A 22,323-nucleotide genomic window follows, 5' to 3' on the forward strand; every position below is an offset into this window, starting at 1 on the left:
TGGTTGCTGAATGTGACAACATAACAGACTGTATGAAAGCATCACTGATGATATTGTTGATTTACTGATGGAAAGTACTTTTCCTTCTAATGGTAGTTTCCTATAGATAATGTATTTTCTCAGAAGCTCACAATTTTGTAATTCAAAGTATAGCTCCGTAAACTGCCCACTGAAGGCTGAGAAAGTTGTCTTTCCCTCAGAAGGAATTAAAATAGGTGTAAGTTATCCCACAGGCTGGAGAACAACACACTGCACTGCATAAGCCTCACTGCGTTCAGTAAAAACAAATGAAAATTATTCGTACCACAGAGAAACTCACAGCCTAGTGCCGCGTCTGAGGAAAATGTGGATCGAAAACCCAGGTTTTTTTGACTGCTTCAATAAAATAGGAAAATGAGGGGAAATAAAATGTCCCTTATTCAGACTGAACTGCTTAAATGTATTTGACTTCCCTTGCTGCTACACGTCGCTCTTCTGCCAGGTCCTACCCACTGACTAAACATCTGGAACAGTCCATGCAGGACATCATAGATACACAGCGGACAAACAGAAATGAAGAAGAGGTAACAGCATAAAGCTTGATGGATGACCAGTACAGGTGAGCAGAAGGGAGACCTCCCCACTCCAACCGCTCACACCGTGAGCTAAGTGGTACCCATCTACCATTCTGAGGAATGGCTGGGGCGGGAAAATTGGAAGTACCTGAAGGGGTGGGTACACTCTGCATTGGATGTGTTGTGTTGCGTGAGTGAGTCTACAGCACTTTGAGGCCCTACATGCTCATTTTGAGTAGCCATTGCTCCCTGAAGCAAGAAAACTGAGAGCATGGTTCTGCCCTCAGAAGGGTCCAGGCTCCTGCAGGGCTCACGTCTCAGCAGGAATTGGAAACCAGGCACTACTGCCCTCTTAAAGGCAAGATTTTGCTGCCTCAGTGAAAGGCAGAGACCTCCAGCTCCTGCTTGCTTCTGTGGTCAGAATGGGAGCCTTGACTGCTCCAGGAGGCAAAATCTGCTCGGGCGATGCCATTTGATATCTAGAAAACGCCATCAAGCTGCTGTTTGCCACTATCCCACAAAAGCATGAAGTAGATCACAGCTGTCCTTGGCAGGCTTGGACCTCAGTAAAGGATGAGATAATGCACATTCTCCCCAGAAGGCAAGGTCAGTCCTCTCTCAAGAGTGTCATTTCCTAGCTGTCACAGAGCCCACAGATGTCTGCTATAGTGGCAAGACCACTGAGACAGCCCACTCCACAGGGCTCCTGGAAACTCAGCAGCAGCAGTGGCTTTATTCGTCCTCCCCAAAATGGGGATAAACTGACTTTCAACATTCAAAAGCAGGTACTCAGCACATCTATATCACCCCCATCTTGAGCACTGTGCGGACCCCCTACTGCAAACTCCACAACTCCTCTTACCAACAGGAGGTAAGGACTTCTGTATATAAACGTTTCAGCCAGGTGAAGTGACAGCTTGTGACTACATCAGGATTGAGCCTATGTATTTATAGGCATAAAGACAGTCAAAGGCTTCACTGAGATAATTTCAAGTAAACTGTGCATACACACATCCACATTGCATTTATTAAGCAGTACAGTGGAAACTTTATCCTGATAAGTAACTTATCTGGAGTCAGCAGGAGATACAACCAGTGAAACTTGGGTAAGATTCGCTTCTTGTTTTTTGAGGTACCAGGAAAAAAAAGTTATCAGAAGACTTCAGAATAAGTCGGAAGAGTGCCTCTTTACTTAGTTGAGATCAGAACTGCTGCAACCTTTTTACTAAGAAACGTGAGAAAATTATAGACCAAGAGGAAAGGCGAGTGTGCTAATGTGTTGTCCCAAGAAAGTGCTGTTTACATCTAGGTTAGTTAAAGGTGCAAGACTAAACAATTCAATGAAAAACTCCTCCTGTGACAGTATCCCCTGCTACGAAAGGAGATGGCTGGAGATTGAGGGCAAAGACAGCTCAGTACAAACACAATCCACATGATGGGATGCTGTTTTTTTCTCAGATGACTACAGCACACACACAGATCAGATGGTGCCAATCTACAGTGCAGCTGGGGCCAGAAGACACCTAAAATTCAACTAAAAAATGAAAAATTGTTTGGGGAATGAAAAAACTATGCAACAGTGGGGTTTAGAGGAAGGCAGGCCAGGAAACTTTTGATGAGTTTCCAAGATTCAGTGAGAGCTGAAATACCAAACCTGGTCAGCACCTTTGACAGCTTCCACTACAGCTTGCTCTTAGGGATGTCTGAGTCCATCAAGTGTTGCCAGAAAAAGGCCTGTATCCTGCGCCATGCATCTTCTTGGGCTTTGGCATGCTCCCTCCACTGCCCTCCCCAATGCACAAACATCCCAAGCACTTTGTGGATCGAAGCCTGGCACAGAGGCAAGTATGGTGGCTCCAAGAGGTGCCCTGCTCCAGAATAGGAGCAAAATTCTACTTCCCGTCCATGCTGCTGAAGGCGCTGAACAGCATCCTGGCAATAGAGGTCACTTTTCCAGTTCCTGTCATCCAGTCCGGACAGGAAGAGGAACTTGGCCAAGGACCTCTCCACAGGAATGCGACAATCCCAAGTTGCTGGGTCCCTGTGATCATGTAGGACATCTGAAAAATCTACTAGGCCAGACTCGTCACTGGTCTTCATCCTCCCCAAATCATACGGGTGGGGAGGAACAGTGAAGCCATCCCCCCGCAGGGGAATGAAAGAATTAAAACCACTTCCAGATATGCTGACAGCTGCCTTGATGCCAGGTAGAAATGTGGCCATGGAAAGGGCTAGATCAGCTCCTTTAGACAAGCCCAAAACGCCAATTCCAGTATCTTTCACCTGAAACACAGTTATGAAAACAACTATTATCAACCACTCCTCACTTCCTGGGCTGACATAACATCTCCAGTTCTGCTTCCTCACTCCTCATCCAACTAAGACCACCCATATTTTACCCCTTCCCCCTCTCTGTTCAGGTTATATCACTCCCATATCCATCCCTTTGCTGAGCCTCCACAAGAGTGACTATGAATTCTGCAGCTCCCCAACATTTTTCCTCCTGTAACACTTTTTCTTCCTGGTGACCTCTGTAGACAAAGCCTCTTTGCTCCCTCCACATCTTGGCTAGACACTTGCTCTCATTATTGTATCTTTTACTGCTCCTGTCTCCAAACCCCCTCGATCTTCTCTCCTCAGGCTCCCTTTGGAAAACCACATTTTCATGGGTTTCACGGGTTTGCTTGCATTGATTTTTTTTCATGCCATTGTTTTTTGATACTCTTCTATAGCTGACCTGTTATCTTCTGTTTTGCCTTGGAACACATAAGGTTAATTACACCTGAGGCCGAGTAAGCCCAATAACTGTTTAAATCAACTTATTTGTAGTGAAGGCTCTTCACACCAAATTAATTTTGTAATGTGTGTCTTGTAAGATACTCTGGAAGTTTCAGAGCTCTATGAGGAACAAGACAAACAAGCAAGGCTGAATTCTGCTCTCACACCGGCTACATTCCTGGTATCCACGTGCTAGAAAATAAGTCACTTTGTGAAACGAATACCACATTAAGTAGCATTCCATTCAAAGTTTAAATGCTACTTGAGCTCTTTTGGTCTCTTTCTCTTGGTATGAAGATATATTGCTATAAAGCATCTTTCTCATCCCACGTACTTGTTCAAATACAGCCCCAGCTTCTTAAGACATGGCACACTCTCCAGTGCTACAACTGTAAGGGATTCTGTTGTTAAAGTGTTTTATTACCGTCTTGTGAAACTTATTCAGAATCAAAAGCTTGTAACATCTCAGAAATAGTAGAAAAAGCCAATGGATTTTTTTCCCTTCTAAAATCTTGAAAGATGCAAAAGTAGGGAAAAAAAATTAACATTTCCTGCTTAAGCAGTTTTGTGCTTCTAGTCCAGGAACTGCTCTGATTTAGTCTTAAACAAACACTGGTTTACACAACAGTTTATGGACTGTTATAAGATGCTGTGCAAAACCAGCTATCCAACTACTTGCAAAATATGAGTTGAGGCACATGCTTTTACATCTCTCAGATCATGCTGTCTTTCAGACAATGCTGTCTCCTTATAACACCTCAGAAACTTAGTTGCATTCAGTGACATATAGCATTCCAATTAGAAAACTGGGAAATAGTTTCCAACAGGAAGAGCACCATAGTTTGTCTCTTACCTGCTGCTGCTTCTGCAAGAAGTTCACAGCTTCCTCAAAATAGCCCAGTTCAAGAATCTCTGGCATAGCAGGGAGATCTTCAAAGGCCATGTAAGCAAGAGCCAGAGTCACAAAGCCTCTGCTAGCCAAGAGACTTGCTCTGTATTCAACAAGACCTCCTCCAGATCCATACAAATCGATAAGTCCAGGGAATGGACCCGGTCCTGCAATGAAAGGTGTGTGTGTGTGTGTGTGTATATATATATATATATGCTCAAAGGGAAAAGTTTCTAGTTGTCCCTTCAGTAGTGCCCCCTCAGGACACACACAATCACTGTAAAGACACTAATTTGGATATTTCTTCTCTCTCTTAGGAACTCATCATAGTAAGTTCACATGTTGGGCATCCTTCTCCCACCATGAATTTCAGCTGACATTGGCCTAGATGTTCTCAGGCCATTGGGGATCGATGAACAAACAGTACAGCCACAAGAGCTTCTTTAACAACTGTGCTAGCAGGTATTCCAGGGAGGGAATACGTGGGTTATGAATTGCACCCACAAATGCCAGCACTGACTTAGGCCAATTTGGGCTTCAGTATCATCTGGGTAATTACCCCTGGGCTTCTCAGTTCTCCTCCTGCAGCCACAGGACCTTCCTTTCCTGCTGCTGCTCTGCCCATTCTTATAGCCAGACTTCCCTTACAAGATTTGGTGTCACAGCAGCTGCAAGGGACTTTTTATTCATTACAGAGCAAGATATTCATGTTTAAGTACTGCTCAAGGAACATAAACAGCTCAGGGCTCAGAGCAGCTTTACACAGGACTCAGCCTCAGCACCATCTCTGTATGGAGCTGTGGAATATGACGCCTGTTTTATTAAAGACCTTGCTCTTCTCATTTGTCTCCCATCTTCCTAACTATCCTGTGCAGTCAAGCTGCTCAACCAGGTAGAGACTTCTTTCTTTGGCTTTTCCTTGGCCAAAGAGAAAGACAGAGAGACAAGTCCAGAGCCTGCAGGAAGATCTGTTGCAGCTGTTAGAGCAGCCTAGGCTGGCTGCAGCCCGAGTCCAGTGCTCCCACCATGCCTCATCATTCCTCACTCCACAGCCAGACTTGTCCTGCCTCACAGCTCTGCCAAAGACCAGAGGCCTCTTTGTCCTGTCAGCTAAACAGAGGAGCTAATAAACACACTTTTCCCCAGAGCTCTCACCGCAGGAGCGGTCCTGACCCCCTCAGCTAGAACAAAGAGGAGACATGCCCTCCCTGCACTCTCCCGCCTTGGCACTTGACCTGCCTGGGCAACATCTCCTCCCTGCTCAGCTGTGAGGATCCAAGTATCTGGACCAAGCACAGGCTGAGGGAACCATCAGCTGAGGCTTTACTCTGGGTTGCCAAGCGCAGCCAGGGGCCACAGGGCAGAATACGTGGTGTAAGTCACACCTGGAAAAACAGAACAGAATTAAAACTCACCAGGAGGGAGGAAGAGGGTTGCTTTCAGGTGACCTTCTCTGACTGAAATCCTCTTCACCCCCTCTCCTAAAAACCATCGTTCATTGGTGCATTTTCCCAGCAAGCGGCTCATGTCCCCGTGGCCCTCATACACTTCCAAGTCCACACAGAAAGGGGTTAGGACGTTCCTCTTCGCCAGCCGCTTATAGGGCGCTTTAGACTGCAGAGACCACAGCAGCCCCATCGGCTCCACTCCCGAATAGCTGCCCCCCAGCGCTGGGGAGCGGCCGAGGTCAAGCTCCCCACTGCTCCCAGCTCTGTAGCGAGCATGGGCTTGGAAAAGCTCCCCGCTCTCGTCCACCAGGCTGGCTCGGAGGGTGACCGCCTGCTGCGGCAGGAGACCCACCACACGGATCTGCACGGGGTCATCGAACAGACAGCGGGGGGAAGGCAGAACCATCACCTGCACCGCCATCCCAGCTCTGCCGGCGGGGAAGAGGAGCTGCCCTTTTTTGCGGCAAGGCACGGGCTGCCTGAAACAGGACCGTCGGGAGCCTGTCGCTTCTCAGGCTTCAAATCTCTGCCCAAAGTCCAAGAGGAACCACCGTGACTACTTCCTTCGGTCAGCAGGCACGGGCTGCTGGGAGGCGTAGTTCGGAGCACGCCTCTCTCCAGACACTCGGCTCAGCGGTGGTACAGCAACACCATCCACTCGCACAGGCACAGGACGGCATCTGTTCCCGGCGTGTGGTCTTACTTTTGATTACAGAGAGAGACTGAATTAAAAACCGCAAACTGACAGAAAGAGATATTCAAATCACCTTTCCCCCCCCCCCCCCCGACTGTGGGAAAGTCCGGATTTGACTGCAGAACTGCCTCGGGCGCCTTTCCCAAGGCACAGTGAATACAAACAAGCTGGAAAGCCTGAAGTAACATGACATCTTAATCTAGCAGTGAAACAAAGCGTGCCCTTAATCCCTCCTGAGTTTTCAGCAATTTTTGGACAAGCACCACAAGGTAAAATGGTGCTTTGTGCTTTAACTGTGTTTCTTTAAAAAACAAAACAAACAGACAAGGTAAAAGAATTATATTTTTCTTCACAATAATCGATCTTGTCTGAAGGGTATCTGCGTTTTCCTAATTAATATACGGAAAATAAATTTCCCCCCATATCGCTAATGTTTCTAAGGAACTGTTTGAAGATTTGATGATAAATACCAGCTTTTGGTTTTGATAAAAACACTACTAGATTTTTGCAATGTTCGTGTATTTAGTAGCCTTCTAGTCCTACCCTGCAGGTCTCAGACATGTGAGTTCTGTTCTGTGGAAATAGAAATAGGAATTAAGGCTGCAGAAATAGGCTCCCAGTTCACACAACTCGCCTGACCATGTGTTAGGCAGCAATTAATGGCAAAGGAATGAAACAATCAATGAGCCTACAGAGCTCCAGAATCACATGTCATGCCACGAGACCACCGGTGACATGCAGATAGACTGTAGATCTGGCAAAGCAACTCTAAAATCACCACTCAGGATGTAAAAGAATGCGGCTACATTTAAATACAACAGTGGAAACAAATAAACCCCAGCAATAAAAAAATGTAGCTTAATGTGGAAAATAGCCAGTGCTGACTTTTGCATGTCCTCCTAGATGTCCTCCACCCATCACATCATTTGAAAAAAAGTAAGGAATTAGTACAGAAATAAGCTTTTAAACTGACCTTTTATTGCAGAAGTTGCAATTTCTCACCACCAAAACACCACAGCCACTGAACTTAGTGAAGTACAACTGGACAGGACTTTCACCTTAAGCGGAATACATGTGTGGGACTGATGCAGCCTGATGCACAGGTGGGTGACAGAGCAGATTCTTCCTTGTCCACTTGGGTTGTCCACTTGGGTTGTTAAGAAAACAATCTGTAGATCTGAACAAACAGTCACAGCTTCTGTTTTGGGATTTCCAAAACCTGGATTGCCTCCCTTCAGATTTTATTTTGCTCACTGTCACTGAGGCAACACGCAAAGCCCTAAAAATGCTATTATCAAACCTTCTACTTACAAGCCAAAAAATCTGGCCAATCGATCTGGACTCTGGAATCAAGCAACATAGCCATGATCTGTTTGACAGAAATTGCTGAGGACAATTTAATGTTCGGTTCTTTTCACTTCAGTCATGTTTGTACTCCAGTCACAGGTGCTGATGATTGTATCACATCAGAGAGAATCACAAGCTCGAGTCTCCCACCTCTGCTATAACACCTTCACAGTTTTTGTGAGACAATCTAATAGTTGATAATAGCTGTACTTAAGGTCATATTCCATGTCATACCAATAATTCACTGAGGAGACAAGAAAAAGGAAAAACATTTCTAAGGCTAGAATGTAATGATTTACAAACATGTTCATAGACTGTTTTACACAGTTCAGCTAGTACAGGCTTTTCCTTATTACTGACTGAACTTTGAAACAAGCACATCTTTGACTACAGCCAAAAATAATGTAAGCAAACATTAGAGTTCTTTAACACTGCTGCCAATGCAAATCTGTCTTAACCCAAGCCAACTCCTCTTCAGACTCTGTACTGGGGATTCCTTGGAGCAGAAGGCGGCAAAACGTTTAGGAACAGAAAATGTATGCTTCTGTTTAGACCAAAAATAACAAATATGCTGCAAAGTTTAATATCTGGATAGGAACCTCTCTTCCTCTGAGTGTGTAAAGGATGGCAAATTCACCACTACTTCACAAGGTCATCAGTTAGACAATGCTTTAATTCTGCTTCTCATTTTAATTTTGGTTGTACATCTCCTAGAAAAAATAAGCCAAGCAGTGTAGTATTGTACCAATGGTTCTTGGAAGAGGATATACTCTAGCTTCAGACATTCACTGGACCAGACACAGAGAATATTGATTTTTCAAGTGTATACAGACTGTAGTGCAGTTAACAGACTAAAGGCCAAATAAACTCATCAGCTCTTCCGCATTTCTGCTAGACAGAGAAAAAGAGAGTGGCCGGGGGCTTGCAACTGGAAACAACTCTACTTTTTTTAAAAGGTATTTAAGGACTGCTGCAGCAGTACTGGGAAAAGAGAATCAGAATTACTGCTCTACTACTAGCTTGTCTTTCTATCACAGTATCAAAAATACTGAAAAAAAAGAGCTTGCAATATTTGCAGTGTTGTACAAACACTAATGTTACGTTGTTCAAAATACTGTGTTTACTCTTACTGCACAGACAGGATTACCCTGGGTAAAGGATAGCAAAAAACTCTTCCTCAAACCTTGCAAAATTTACATGACATAACGATAATACTTTGCACCACCCCCACCCCTCCACCTGCACCAAATGAGCAATGCTTGAAATTCTGGAACTCTCTTGGGGAAGAAAAAAAAAAGAGAGAGATTATGATCGACCTTACAAAGAAGGAGATAACAAGACTCTTGGTAAGTGCAGGTAAACAGTAACACAAGCATAGGCTTATTAGCAAGGTAAGAGACTGGGTCAGAGCAGATTCCAGCTCGCTTGACAACAGAGTATCTTCCATGTTGTGTCTACATCCATGCCTAAAACTCGTACACTTTCTGGTTTCCTTTTCTTCCCCCAGATCCTTTTTTGCTGATGTGATAACGGCACACACAACTCGCAGTTTCTTTGTGAAAGGTATGTAGATGACCAATTTGCAGTTATCAAGCTAGGCAGACAAACTGCTTAGCTCCATGTCATAAATTGGATCGTGATCACTGAATTAGCTATCCTTCTCCAGACTTGACAACTAGAAAGACTTTTTCTTCTGCTACATCCCTAGCAATTTTCAGCAATGCTATGAATTAGAAGCAAAACAGACTGCAAGGAGGTAGCCCCATACCATCTGCCAAGATTGTTATTTCCTCCTGAGGAGAGGTAGATGATCTTTAAAGGACCTTTGGTCCCCGTTACGCTTTGCTGTGGGATATCTAGCGGCACACCCACCACAGTTCAAAAACATATCTGGAAATACTGTGTATTTTACCTGCTATACACCCATGTGATTGCTGAACATGATGGAACCAGAGAGAAGGTAGGTATAACATCTCACCAGCTTTCACTGTACACTGCAAAGGCTTTGCCTTAGCATACTCTGGATATTGTTCCAGATTTGGGTTCAAGGGGTCCAGGGGGATCCAGGGCACCTAAAAGCAAAAGAGTATGTATATGGTACTGAGCCTGGCAAAAAATTCCAGCAAGCTTCCAGAAAAACAACTGATAACCAAACTTACTAGGTTACAAAACATGTATTTTGCCTAGCAAAACATGTACAGCTACACAGCTTTCCACATTCAACTGGGAATAGGTCAAGGATACAAAAATTTGCCTCCTTCATTGAAGCATTTCTGATTAGGGAAAAGGTGCTAAAAGTCAGCCATGAAATTTCAGTCTTGTGGCATACTTTCAAAACACCTCCAGTCCCTTAAGTCACTTGTTCCTCCTACATTCAGTACTTGAGTATTTCATCTGCACCACTCTTTTTAGAAACTCTTTTCTTCTTTAAAGCTCTCTGGTCTAATTTTATTCCCAGCGGCTAAACACCCCGCTTCCTGCTGGGAAATCCCTCCTGCCTGCATTCATTTCTTCTATGCCCTACAGAGTTATAAACCTCAGCACTCCACCTTACTGCACTACAGGAATGTTCCTGTGAGATTCCATGAGTGCCACTCTGGAAACAGAGAAAAAGCCCCAGCTCAAGTTCAGCTGTAGCATTAGTCACACTGCAGAGGCAAAAGGGGAGAGATTAGATACAAAAGGCTACTGAGTTTTTGTAAAGTGCCTCCAGATCTATACATTTTAATGAAATAAATATTGCTACTACTAAGAAAACACAATTTATTCATTGAGACAGATATGTTTTATTGCACTGGGTGATACTGCTGTAGAGCAAAACCTAGCCCTCAATAGAGGGCCAAAAGAAAGTGAATGCACAGGAATCTATTTCAGTCTTAATGAAATCAGTTCCTTTATTGTTGATTAATTTAAAAGTCCTTTACTGGATTTATTTAAGTTTGGTGCAGGAAAGACAGTTTATTATAACAATAGTTTCAGGTGTGCAGTAAAAAATCTTTTCTGGAAGCTGGGCATCGTTTGCGAATAGTTAAATACAAGTGAAATATCTGGGCATTCTCTTTCCAGTCATGAAGGATTTCTAAATATCAATCAATATGCTCAGTTTGAGGGCTCAGCAGTGTCCAAAACTATCTTTACTTCATTGATTGTGTTCTTTATATGCTTTTTACCTTATCTGCACTCTTCTCATCCACAATTTCAAATGAGCCATCTTCTGACACCTGGTAGGTTGCTGGCTGATAGAGCTCTGGAACCACAGAAAGAATTAAATGACACAACTCAGCAGAACTCAGAGAAACTAATCGCAGGGCATTTCACATTTTCACCAAGTAAAAGAAAAATTAAGACAAAACCATTTTCAACTTACTGTCTTCACTGTCCTTCCCTTTGCCCATTTCAATTTTTACCCAGTTTCTTAAATTTTTTATTTTTTTTTAAGTCAGCCTGAAGACTGAACTGCCTTCCTGTTTGGAATTCCAACCTTCTTTCTTCACAGGAATTATTCTCCTCAAAACCCATTTTACTTCTGGTCCTATTTTGTTCCAGTAACCATCTCGTTTTCCTTTCAGAAGTCATAAATGCATCCCTGACTTACACATCATTCTATATTCTGGCGTTTCTTCTTATGTCAGTCTAGCAAGATAGCACTCACTAGAGTTACTAGTTATCCAATAGGGCTCATCAAATGCTTTGGATACGGCAGGTTGCTTTTCTTTCACTGCTTCAGCACATGTGGTTTTCTAAGCCCTCCCTTGAGAGAGTTTCTCTCCATTAACCTGATGTTCAAAAAGATGGAGTCATCATTTTACTACACACTATAAAATGTACGCATTATCTCTGTTCTATGCTTTAACAGTAACTTGTTTTACAAAGTATGACTCATATGACATACATTATTTTATACATTCACATACATATGACACCGCCTCTCCTGTGAAGAAAGGCTGAGACAGATGGGGTTGTTCAGCCAGGAGAAGAGAAGGCTCTGGAGAAACCTTACTGCAGCCTTTCAAAATATTAAGGGGGCTTATAAGAAAGACAGAGGAAGACTTCTTACCAAGGCCTGTTGTGACACGACAAGGGGCAATGGTTTCAAACTGAGAGAGGGTAGATTGAGATTGGATATAAGGAAGAATTTTTTTACGATGAGGGTCATGAGGACTGGAACAGGTTGCCCAGAGAAGTTGTGGATGCTCCAGCACTGGAAGTGTTCGAGGTCAGGTTGGATGGAGCTTTGTGCAACCTGATCTAGTGTATGGCATAGGGAATGGACTAGATGATTTTCAAGGTCTCTTCCAACCCAAACCATTCTACAATTCTGTGATTTTAAGGTTGTAAACAAAATAAAACCAGTATAAACAAAATACTGTAGCAGTGCACGTATCTAGGCAAAAAAGTACCAGTGTCATATAGCACTCTGCATTCACTTAATCTGATGGTTTGAAAGTCAAGGAATGGGAAAATAAAATCTTATTTTATGAGGCATAAACTTAAGCTGTCCATCTTTTAGATGACACTGCAACAAAACAACTACTGTGCACACAGGAAAGCAACATAAAGAAACAGAAAACAGGCAGTGTGAAGTAATGCTGCCATAAGAATCTCTTTTTTCATTTCTCCAGTTTTCAGAGATTAAGTAGTAACTTGAATATTTCATTAAATTACAACTTATTTTTCAGCTTCCTGGTTTTTTTCCTAGAGAAAAGAATGAGCAGGCAGAATACAAACCTGTTAAACACCAAAGACGACATGCTACAATACTGACAAGATACTTAAATAATTTAAATATTCTAAAGCTGAAGAGACTGCCGTGAGTATCAGTGAACCTATTACCTTACAGGACAGGAAAACCTCACCTCAGAATAATGTTTGTATTACAAACTACCTTCAGCACAAAAGAGAAGAGATTTCTGTTCACACTGGAAAGTGTAACGCTGCATAAACATCAAAATGTTATCTCTGCTTCCATTTTGACATTTTTCAATATTTTAGTCTCTCCTCCTTCCAACCTCCAGACAAACTGCGTATGTACCATATGGGATGAAGGGACGGTCACTCGGTGGATGCAGTAGAAAATGTTTCTCTCCCGATATCACACAGTACAAGTTCTCATAATGATCTTTATGTACTAGGATTGAGAAAAAAAAAGATGTGGAGAAAGAGAGAAAATCAGTGTTATTTCCTTTTCTACATCAGAAACTATAGTAAACTGGAAGTGTCAGCTTGTCCTCTTATTACCAGACTGCTTCCTCCTCTTGCAGCCAGTAGGAAATTAACAATATAATGTTGTAGCAAATGTATTCAAGGAAGCAAACTGTCAGTGCCTTGCCTGACAGAATGGCAGGTAGATGCACCAAGAGACACAGCAGCAAGAGGCTGGAGAAGTGCAGGAGAAAGAATGCAAAAAAGCATGCTAAAGTAGAATTGCCTTGTCAGAAAAAACACACAGTCCTACTGAGCCGCTAACTCAAAGCAAGTCTGCTTAAACCTGTACTGAAAGCACACAGAAGACCTACAGTGCCATACAATACGTACGAGATGTCACAGCAGCTGATTCCCCAAGCCAGAAATTCACAGCATCAGGCTTCTTCCCTGTATGGTTAGGGAACAGAGAAACGTTGTCAACAAAAAAAGAATTTGAAGTGTCTTTTTTAAAAGTTTCAAATAATTTTCTGTCAATTTCTGCCAAATTCTATCCTTTAACTTCCTTTGTAACTATTATAGGTTGCATTGCAAATAGCACTGTTGTGGTTTAACCACAGCCAGCAACTAAGCACCACGCAGCCGCTCACTCACTCCCCCCCCACCCAGTGGGATGGGGGAGAAAATCAGGAAAAGAAGTAAAACTCCTGGGTTGAGATAAGAACGGTTTAACAGAACAGAAAAGAAGAAACTAATAATGATAATGATAACACTAATAAAATGACAACAGTAGTAATAAAAGGATTGAAATGTACAAATGATGCGCAGGGCAACTGCTCACCACCCGCCAACCGACACCCAGCCAGTCCCCGAGCGGCGAATCCCTGCCCCCCCCTTCCCAGTTCCTAAACTAGATGGGACGTCACATGGTATGGAATACACTGTTGGCCAGTTTGGGTCAGGTGCCCTGGCTGGGCATGAGAAGCTGAAAAATCCTTGACTATAGTCTAAACACTGCTGAGCAACAACTGAAAACATCAGTGTGTTATCAACATTCTTCACATACTGAACTCAAAACATAGCACTGTACCAGCTACTAGGAAGACAGTTAACTCTATCCCAGCTAAAACCAGGACAAGCACTCTGCAAGCAACAGCAACCTCCTCCTATACTGGAAGCCACTGTAGTGCCCATCAGACTTCATAACATAGTATTATCCGTCCCCAAATCGATGGTTACAACCCTTTGTTTCCACATTCTGAATGCCTAAGACTTAGCTCACAGAGAAACTGCAGCACTTCTACATACAGTTGCAAAAAGAAGGTGAAATCACAATAAATCACTGCCATTTTAAGGAAAGACATGCTGTAAAATAGAAAACAACTGAAACAGGACAGCATTTAACTAGAAACAAACATCTGTAATTTTACCAAAGTGGGTGGGGGCTGTGTGCTGTTTCACTCGTTTGTTATCCTACCTTTGGTAGCAACAGCATGAATCCGAGTTGAAACATGACTCTAAATCAGAGAAAAGCCACTATATGAAAAGAAGTGCTATATGGCACTATCACCACATTGTTTCAGTTGTGATGGTCCCAATGCACAGCCGAGATACTGATTATGGAGTAATCCAACCCCAAAACCTGGACTACTCTATTAAGTATTTTACCACTTCTATTTTCTAAGGGGATGAAACCAAACTGAGCTGCAGCATCCAAAAATGCAACAAACATTCACCATGTACCTAGCATGATTGCTTTAAAGCTCCATACAAAATATTTACTGAACACAGGAGAAACAGAATGCTTACCAAGTGCCTCACTCATCCACGGTATGTCAGGCTGTACATCACAGACAAGTTCAGGGAACTCCTCGGTGAGGTTTGAGCACTGCTTCTGCACATAAAATACATTGGGAGAGGTCACTTTCTTCTCCACAATGTCCAAAAAGTCCGTGAAAGGCATTTGGCGCTCCTCTGGCATGACAAAACGGTCCTGAAACACCGCATCTGCATAACCATTTGGTGTTACTGCCACACTCACCACCTTGGGACCTACCACCTCCCTGCAAAATAAATCAAGGGTTTACAGCCAGACCTGCAATTGCCCCATATATTGGACACTGGTTACGTCAAGAACAACATGTTTCACGGGCAGCAAACATAAGAAGCCTGGCTTTCTACAGATGGGTGTCTCAACTAGATTTTCTACTCTCTGGTAAGGACTCTGGCATTCTGCTCTGATCGCTGCCTGTGGTCAAGGCTACCATAGTATCTTTTGCCTCTCTAAATTCTCTTCTATCTAACAGGTGAGTTCACAAAGGAGCTCCTTTTCCCTCCGTGCAGAGGGCCCTCTTCAGCCACTTCTTTTCACGAGTCATGGCAGAGCTTGGTATTCTTGGGACCACTCCCCAGCCAAATCTGGGTGGCCATATGTTCAAAAGCAATGGAGGAGGGAGAAAGGGCAGGTGGAGACTCACAGACACACACATTGTGAGGCTAACAGCCCTTATTCCTGTGAGAAATTTAATTTTAAACCCATAGATTTTAGGTCTAACCAGAAATCCCCTCTCAAAAAAGAGCTTTTTAAAGGAAAAAATCATCATTAAAATACTCCTTTTTGGTTTTTTTTCCTAGAAAACTAGGTGTACTCAGCCACAAACAAGTCAGTCTGTCCTTTATGGCGCTACAGCCCCACTCCAACTGGGAGGCTACAGGGTGGACCACTGGCCAGAGCATCGCGATCAGACTGGTTTTCGATAGCCGGAGTCTGTTGGCTGCACCCCGTCAGCACACCCACCCTCCTGACTGCATCGGAACTGGTGAGGACAGTCGGTTCGCAGGAAGAAATTTACACATGAGTTTGGCAAGACTGAACACCTTAATACAGAAGCATGGAGGAACCTGGGCTAATCTTATGGATAAAAGCAAAGATCAACCGAGGGCCTTTTACTGAGGTCAACCGAAACTGACCCCCAGTGCTGTTCCAAAGCTCGTTCATACCTGAGGTAAGCCGAGGTCCATTTCCTCAGAGCCGGCCAGTGGCTGATGGCATTCTGAATTATACAGGGTTTATTCGGACTCACCCATTCTCGATAAAACTCCAGCGGGGACGGAGGCCTGTCAAGATAGGGTATGGACTCTGTCCACCCCAGCTCTGTCCAGACAAACGACAAAGAGTGTTACTCGGCATCCTGAGAGAAGCGCCTTCTGCTAGCAAACTTAACTGGCTTCCAACCCCACGCCACAGCTGCTTAATGGAAAGCCTGGCTCCAGAAATCTCTCCGTTAAAACCCGGAGGTTGTTAGGGAGGGTTTCAGTGTCAGACTGGTACCTCAGGCCCTTGCCCTGACACTCCCCTGCTGTCGGCCACAGCTCCACGGGAGAGCGGGCACGACGTACGTTACAGGAGATGCGCCTCCGATACAGGGACGATACCACAGGAGGATTTTTAGAAGCCGGAATAGTGCTTTGGTTTGCTGTTTTTAGGGAAACAACCTAAAGCGGCCATTTTCTCGAGCTTGGTTTTCTTCTTGCAGCGGCCTTTCTGCTGCTGCTTCACCTTGGAAACATCCGGCCGAAAACAAGGTAGGAGCCTGGCTGCTCCCCTTCAACGCACGCAGGTGCCATTTGCGGCTGCTGCGGCCCACCCGGGACCGAATTTTCCCCTCCCACAGGGCGGGCAGGGGCCCCCGCAGAGCGCGGGGGGAGGCGGCGGAGCCCGGCCCAGGCCCCAGCGCCCGCCGCTCCCGCCACAGGCGGGCTCCTTCCCCCTGCTCCCTCCCCGGCCCCGGCCCGCTCTCTCCCCGCTCACCGCGGGCCTCCCGCGGGAAGGCGGCCAGGCAGCCCCTGACGGCTCGCAGCGCCGCGCCCTCCGCCATGTCCCGGCAGCCGGGCCCCGGGCGGAGAGAAACGGGCCCCAGCCCGGCCCCGGAGGAGGAGGTGCCGCCCGCCTCCTGCCTCCGCCTCCCCCCCCGGGTCAGGAGAATAAAATGGCGGGCCCTGTTGGCGAGTGGGTCGCGCAGCTCAGCCGCAGGCTGGGTAACAAATGATCACGTTTTTATTGAAACAGTTTAAGACACGGAGTACAAATGAATACAGAGTTAAAAACAGCTCCCCCGGGGCGGGGGGGAGCCTCACAGTGCAAAAAAAACCCAACAAACGATTTTTATTATTTTTTTTCCCAAATAATTAAAAAAAAAAGACATTTTAAGGGATTATTTTACCTAAAGCCAAAAGTATAAAAACACACATTTATAAATAAAGCAAGGGGGGATTTTTGTTTTTTGTTTTTTTTTAAACGGCTGAAGGAAAAGGGTAGTGTTGGAGAACACAGGTAAAGAGTTGCCTGCCTGGTGCCCGGGGCGCAGGTAAGACATGCGGAGTGGACATGGCTTATTCCTAACGCTGCCGCCCCATGCATCTCCCCCTCCACGCTTTACAGCGGGTTACCCATACCAATGCAGTCCCAGCCGCCCCCATGTTATTTACACACACGATCTGGAATATGGGACATGCTGGTCTTATCCGGAGAAGGAAGCACCTGCTCACTCAGGGCCCGCTAGAAGACCTGTCTATTGTTTTAATGAGGTTTTTGTCATTTAGTATCCTGGATGCTACACATCCAATGAGGTGGGGTGGGGGGGAGACACCATATACATGCATGAATTTACCAATGCTGTTTAAATACCTGTATTTCATTTTTTCTTATATATAATTATATACATATTCTTTCTTTTAAAAAAATTAAGTTTGTAGGTTTCTACTCCCGGAAAGAAACGTCCCAATACCTCTGAGTCGTGACGAAGTCTGCAAAATGGGGGACTGGGGAGGGGGCTGCTGTAAGGCCTGCCCCAACCATCGCCTGGGAGGTCCCGTGGAAAGGAGAGGACAACCTGAGAGAGGAGGTGGAAGAAACGCAGACTCCCATACGCACGGCTCCTGGTGCTACTGAGGGATGCAGAGGAGGAAGGGGTTACCTGCCTGCAGCAGGAAATAAAACCAAAAGATTGCTGCCCTCTCAGGCTGCAGCCCTTCCTGCTGCACCAGTTCAAGACAGCCCAAGAATGAACCCAGGGGTCCCACAGGCAAAGTAATACTATTTACAAGATGGAAAGAAAAACCCCAACAACCGTTCTCATTTTGACCAGGAAAGTTGGGTTGTAGGGGACAAAATGTATGTAAAGAGGATCGGTAGGTCCAAATTATTTTTTCAGGCTTTATGTTAAACAACTTGCCTTAATGCAGATACCTGGTTGTGCCTGTGCTAACACCCACACAAACCAGTAAGAGGGATCACAAACCAGTAAGAGGGATAGACTCAAGTTTATTACCTCCTCCCACAAGCCTCTTCACTTCCCAGGCAGTTACCATTCTGTTATTTCTCCACCTGGCCCAATGGACAGCCTGTGGTGAAACATATTCACAAGGTGCAACAAAAGGTAACACATTTATGCTCTCTTTGTTCTGTAAACTAGAATTTTTAGGAATATTTCCTATTGCCAGCAATAGGAAGTTAGCAGGGAAGAATCGGTTGGATCAGTCTCAAATTCTAAAGAGCAATACTATCTCCTCACCCCTCTCAGCAACAAACTTGTGGCACCAGTATCTCCTTTACTGGCCTTCTGCTACTCAATCTGTAACATCCAAGCCTTGGGCAAACAGCTGACGACTTTGCCATTTAAGAAAAAATAGTTGCTTAGAGGACAGCAAGCGAAGAAACAAGAGGCCCAATAGGACGTATTTAAAAACAAACACTTTCCAATTCATTCTTCAATTACAGATCACCATCTCAGTCCTAAATCTACTTTCCTGAAGCTTTTCTGTACTGTATCTTTCACAGGTATTGGCCAAATGGTGTTCCTCAGGCCAAGACCACCTCTACCTCTTGAGTGTCCTACATATACTATTCTAATTTATTTTAAACTACACAACCATCCTCCAGCTGATCTACTTGCCTGACACTTCTCTTACCATCATTCTGATCAGATTTTACCTCTGGTTTCCTGTATGCAGCCAAGCAAAATCCATTCCAGGAAGCAAATCCCCCTCTGATCAGCTTAAAAATCAGATTTGCTTCATGCAACTCATTTCCAAGGAGCTTTGTTTCATACCTCTATGCCAGCTTCACTGGTTGTTGCTCTTTACCTTAATGGGAATTTCATTCTTGCCACTGGCTCTTCTGTAGCATCTCTGACCCTTTTTGTCACTACCTCAAGGTTTAAATAATAAAATGGACTAAAATTGCACAGGGAAGTAATATAAAGGACCCTCAAACCGTTATCGCCAGTACCAAAAGATACCTGGGTTGAAGGGACTGCTATTTTACCTGAGTGTCTTGTGTCCCCAGTACAGCAAGGAATTTCCTGTACACTAGGACGTATGTTCACAGTCTGAAAGTGGAGGAAACTAATCACCTCAAAAGCAAGCTTGACCCACACTAAGTCCATCACAGACCCAACATGACTGCCTTCACACATTCCACTCGTGGCATCTCCAGCACACCTCTTCACTCAAGGAAACTGCCAGAAATTTTTTCTCTGATTTTCAACTTGCCTTCCTTTGCAAAACCTGGCTGTGCAAGAGAAGCTGCCCATGGGACCAAGCACACCAGCTGATTCAGCACAGTGCAATGCTGAGACTGAACTAGAACATAACACTTTTAAAGTTTCAGTACAAGCCCATGGAAGTAAAGGTTAGGAAGGACACCTGAAACATGATTAGGCAGATTTAAATTACGGGCAGAAGTAGCTGGAAAGCTCTCAAAGTGCTCCCCATACTGCGAAGTCCTGAAGCACTTGGCAGTGGCGATCAGCCAGCAAACCTGTTGGGGGAGAGTGAGAACTGCAGATTATTCAGCCCTGGAGTTATTCGGAAGAAATAGGTCATCCTACACCAGTCTGGCCAGCCCGGTAGAAAAAAGGCTGCACTGCAGATCTCCGGTCACAGAAAGCCAGAGAAGTCAACAAACCACATTTCTGAGTGCCACGGGGTTTCAAAGAGATGATAGCCAGGACAGTAAAATGAAAGAAAACTGCTTCAAGCCTGTAACCTGTGGAACCAAGTGATGCAGTTTGGCTGCCTTTGAGTGACTTCCACAGATGCTAGCAGTCTCCCTCCCACCAAAAGCTTGTTGCTTGCATTAGTTTTATAAACTGGGATTACACTGCTCTGCCTTAAAATAAATACAAGACAGAGCCTGAAGATGGAGGAAGAAATAAAGCATTTTGTGTAACTGTCCCTGTTGTGGAAAGGAGTGGGAGTAAGGGGGAAGGTGCTGAAGAATTTCATTGGTTTGAACTTTTTTTCTTAGCTTATCATTGACCAAGTAAACATCACTGGACAGTTTTAAGCCACAACAAACACAAGTTAGCATGGGCTTAGAGAAGCTCCACAGGGTGAGAAGAGTATTGCACACACAAATGCAAGAAAGGAAGATTTTCCGTTTCTCAGACCAGAAATTCATAAAAAGCAAAGAGGCTGGGGGCAGGTGAAATGGTGGTAATCACATCCCAAAATATCTTGTTCAAAGTTCTTGGAAAACCATTTTCTGTGGGTAGTTGAAATAGCTTTACAAAAGGTAAGAGAATCCCAGCCTTCTTGGGATGTAAATATTCTGTTTTCCTGGAAAAGCAAGAAGGAAACATTTTCCTATCACAGTGAAATGAACAAATGACATGGATGAGCCATTGCACTGAAGATCTCTCAAATCCAGAGTTACGCTGTAAGAGATGGAAACCAGCTTTTCCATGTCACTTCTTGACAAATAAATCATCACCCCAAATTTCCCAGTCATGATAACAGCAAAGTCAATATCCATTTCCTAATCATGAAAGGTGGCTGAAACAAACTTTCATATTTGTATCTAAATCCCATTTTTAAAATATCTGCAGAAACCCCAGTCTGAAGTATCGGTATAATGTCAAATTCCAGATTAAAAATACCACTACTGAATTCATTAAGTAATCTCCAAAACATGGTCCAAGGGTTGCAGAGCCTTCCCCCAGAGGTGAATGCAGATAAAATACAGTGTGGGGACTGTCTTGAAACAAGAGAAAAGCAGACAGGGTCGTCATGACAACAGTAGGATTACTCCAGGTAACAAAACTAAGGCAGGAAAAGAAAGAACAGCGAGACAAGATTTAAGCAGAAAACAGTTCATTAATTGCACAGACACTCCAGCCTGTCTCCCTGTTGGGGGTTTATAGTACAGAGATTGTTTCTCGCTGGGATATGGCAAAGGGATTGACAGTTTTTGTTAAAGGACAAAGATAATAGCCACAAACGTGACATAGAGCAACAGTCAGAAAAATAAATTAATAAATAAACCCATAAAAAGTCTGCTTCTTGATTCTCATGAAGCCGTGGAGAGGAGGGGATTGGCTTCACTTGGACTCCTTTGTTTTTAGTCAGCAGTTCAGAATTTCTCAGATAGACTGGATTTTCTTTGTTTCTTTAGGTGCCAAATACCCTGACCTCCTGGCTATGAAGAAATTTCAAGGCAATTTCTCCAAACTCCTCTTTCAAGACTTTGTCTAGAGACAGGAATTTGAAGACCGTTGGGGAAAAAATATTAAAATTGTGGCCAGCACACTGCTAGGAATTAGAGCAAGTCCGTTGTAGGGGCCTGAGAAAATCAATTTATAAAGGTCTCCCCACCAGCCCTGGACCAGTGTGATGATAGCATCAGTCTGAAGCTCTCTCTGTGGTCCTCTTCTTGGGATTATTTCTGTGTATTCGCAAGCACCTGAAAGCCACCCCTCCTAGAGTTTTTTGTCCATGCGTCGTTCCACAGCTTGTAGCAATAGCTCTGAGTACTGTTCCAGCAAAGCTAGTGTCTGCTCATCCCCCAGACTCTTGGGACTCGGTAGATTGGCACCACATCCCTCATTCAGTGGGCTAGTGGTATCTTGTGGCTTCGCCAGTACCTCCTTAACCTTTGGAAGCTCTTCCTCATCCTTCAGAGAGTCCAATTCTTTCTTCATTGAGGAGAACGTTTCTGTCAGGAGGCCTGCTATTTTATCTTTGTCAGTAGAAGACTCCGTATCATTTAACACCTGAAAATAGAGAGGGGAAAAGAAAAAAAAAAAAAAAAAAGAATGCATTGGGATTTAGGTAGAGCAGTGTCAGCCCTTTAGGGAAGTGAAGCCATGAAGATCTGCAGAACACTCAAGTGTCCTTTTCTTCAACATTCAAGGCTGCCAATTTAGTCATGCAGCAGGGCATGCATCCAATACTGCTAGTCACACAAAATGCAGAGGCATTACTCCAATAGAATAGAGATGGGAAGCACATTTTTGGATAGTGTTCCCCTTATACTGGGCCTAAGGAGGTGCTATGTTTCCCAGCTGCAGCACAGGCCCACAGACTCCTTTTCTTCCTGTCTGCCAGATGCAGCTGGTCACAGAACACGGCAAGGTCAGAGAGCTAATGCAAGCGCTAAGGCCACAGCTGCGGAGGACCAAATGGCAGAAG

At 44.3% G+C, this 22,323-nt stretch overlaps 3 protein-coding genes across 6 annotated transcripts in view; all 3 read right to left on the bottom strand.

The window, feature by feature from the left end:
* Window positions 1-1,019: 1,019 nt before the first annotated feature.
* LOC142032249 (acyl-coenzyme A thioesterase 1-like) lies at window positions 1,020-6,090 on the bottom strand. Its single transcript, XM_075030679.1, has 3 exons — window positions 5,637-6,090; window positions 4,186-4,388; window positions 1,020-2,837 (listed from the first exon to the last, which is right to left on the bottom strand). Exons 1-3 carry the CDS (start codon window positions 6,088-6,090, stop codon window positions 2,235-2,237), a joined length of 1,260 nt encoding a protein of 419 aa, XP_074886780.1. The 3' UTR covers window positions 1,020-2,234.
* A 1,675-nt stretch (window positions 6,091-7,765) lies between these two features.
* JMJD7 (jumonji domain containing 7) lies at window positions 7,766-16,819 on the bottom strand. The gene is made up of 8 exons (XM_075030681.1): window positions 16,664-16,819; window positions 15,853-16,006; window positions 14,662-14,915; window positions 13,246-13,302; window positions 12,743-12,838; window positions 10,881-10,957; window positions 9,623-9,782; window positions 7,766-7,954 (listed from the first exon to the last, which is right to left on the bottom strand). Exons 1-8 carry the CDS (start codon window positions 16,728-16,730, stop codon window positions 7,866-7,868), a joined length of 954 nt encoding a protein of 317 aa, XP_074886782.1. The 5' UTR covers window positions 16,731-16,819; the 3' UTR covers window positions 7,766-7,865.
* A 72-nt stretch (window positions 16,820-16,891) lies between these two features.
* The window catches only part of MAPKBP1 (mitogen-activated protein kinase binding protein 1), a 107,712-nt gene continuing 102,280 nt past the window's right edge, over window positions 16,892-22,323 (bottom strand). For all 4 annotated transcript variants that reach the window (XM_075030672.1, XM_075030668.1, XM_075030669.1 and 1 more), the window contains one exon: window positions 16,892-21,905. In XM_075030672.1, the coding sequence (XP_074886773.1) occupies window positions 21,612-21,905 (294 nt within the window). In that variant the 3' untranslated portion in view covers window positions 16,892-21,611. The remainder of the gene's footprint in view (window positions 21,906-22,323) is intronic.

This window comes from Buteo buteo, chromosome 6 (genome assembly GCF_964188355.1).
Source record: "Buteo buteo chromosome 6, bButBut1.hap1.1, whole genome shotgun sequence".
In the NCBI taxonomy this organism is placed as follows: domain Eukaryota; kingdom Metazoa; phylum Chordata; class Aves; order Accipitriformes; family Accipitridae; genus Buteo; species Buteo buteo.

Bases quoted from the DNA above. Each gene is read 5' to 3' on its own strand.
- LOC142032249 (XM_075030679.1), bottom strand. From the start codon at position 6,090: ATGGCGGTGCAGGTGATGGTTCTGCCTTCCCCCCGCTGTCTGTTCGAT. The intron at 4,389-5,636 runs GTGAGTTTTAAT...CTTTCATTGCAG, and splicing joins AACCCTCTTCCTCCCTCCTG to GACCGGGTCCATTCCCTGGA. The intron at 2,838-4,185 runs GTAAGAGACAAA...ACTGTGTTTCAG, and splicing joins TCTTGCAGAAGCAGCAGCAG to GTGAAAGATACTGGAATTGG.
- JMJD7 (XM_075030681.1), bottom strand. From the start codon at position 16,730: ATGGCGGAGGGCGCGGCGCTGCGAGCCGTCAGGGGCTGCCTGGCCGCC. The intron at 14,916-15,852 runs GTATGAACGAGC...TTTATTTTGCAG, and splicing joins TGGACCTCGGCTTACCTCAG to GGAGGTGGTAGGTCCCAAGG. The intron at 7,955-9,622 runs GTAAAATACACA...TTGTCTCCTCAG, and splicing joins ATCACATGGGTGTATAGCAG to TGAATTATTGGTATGACATG.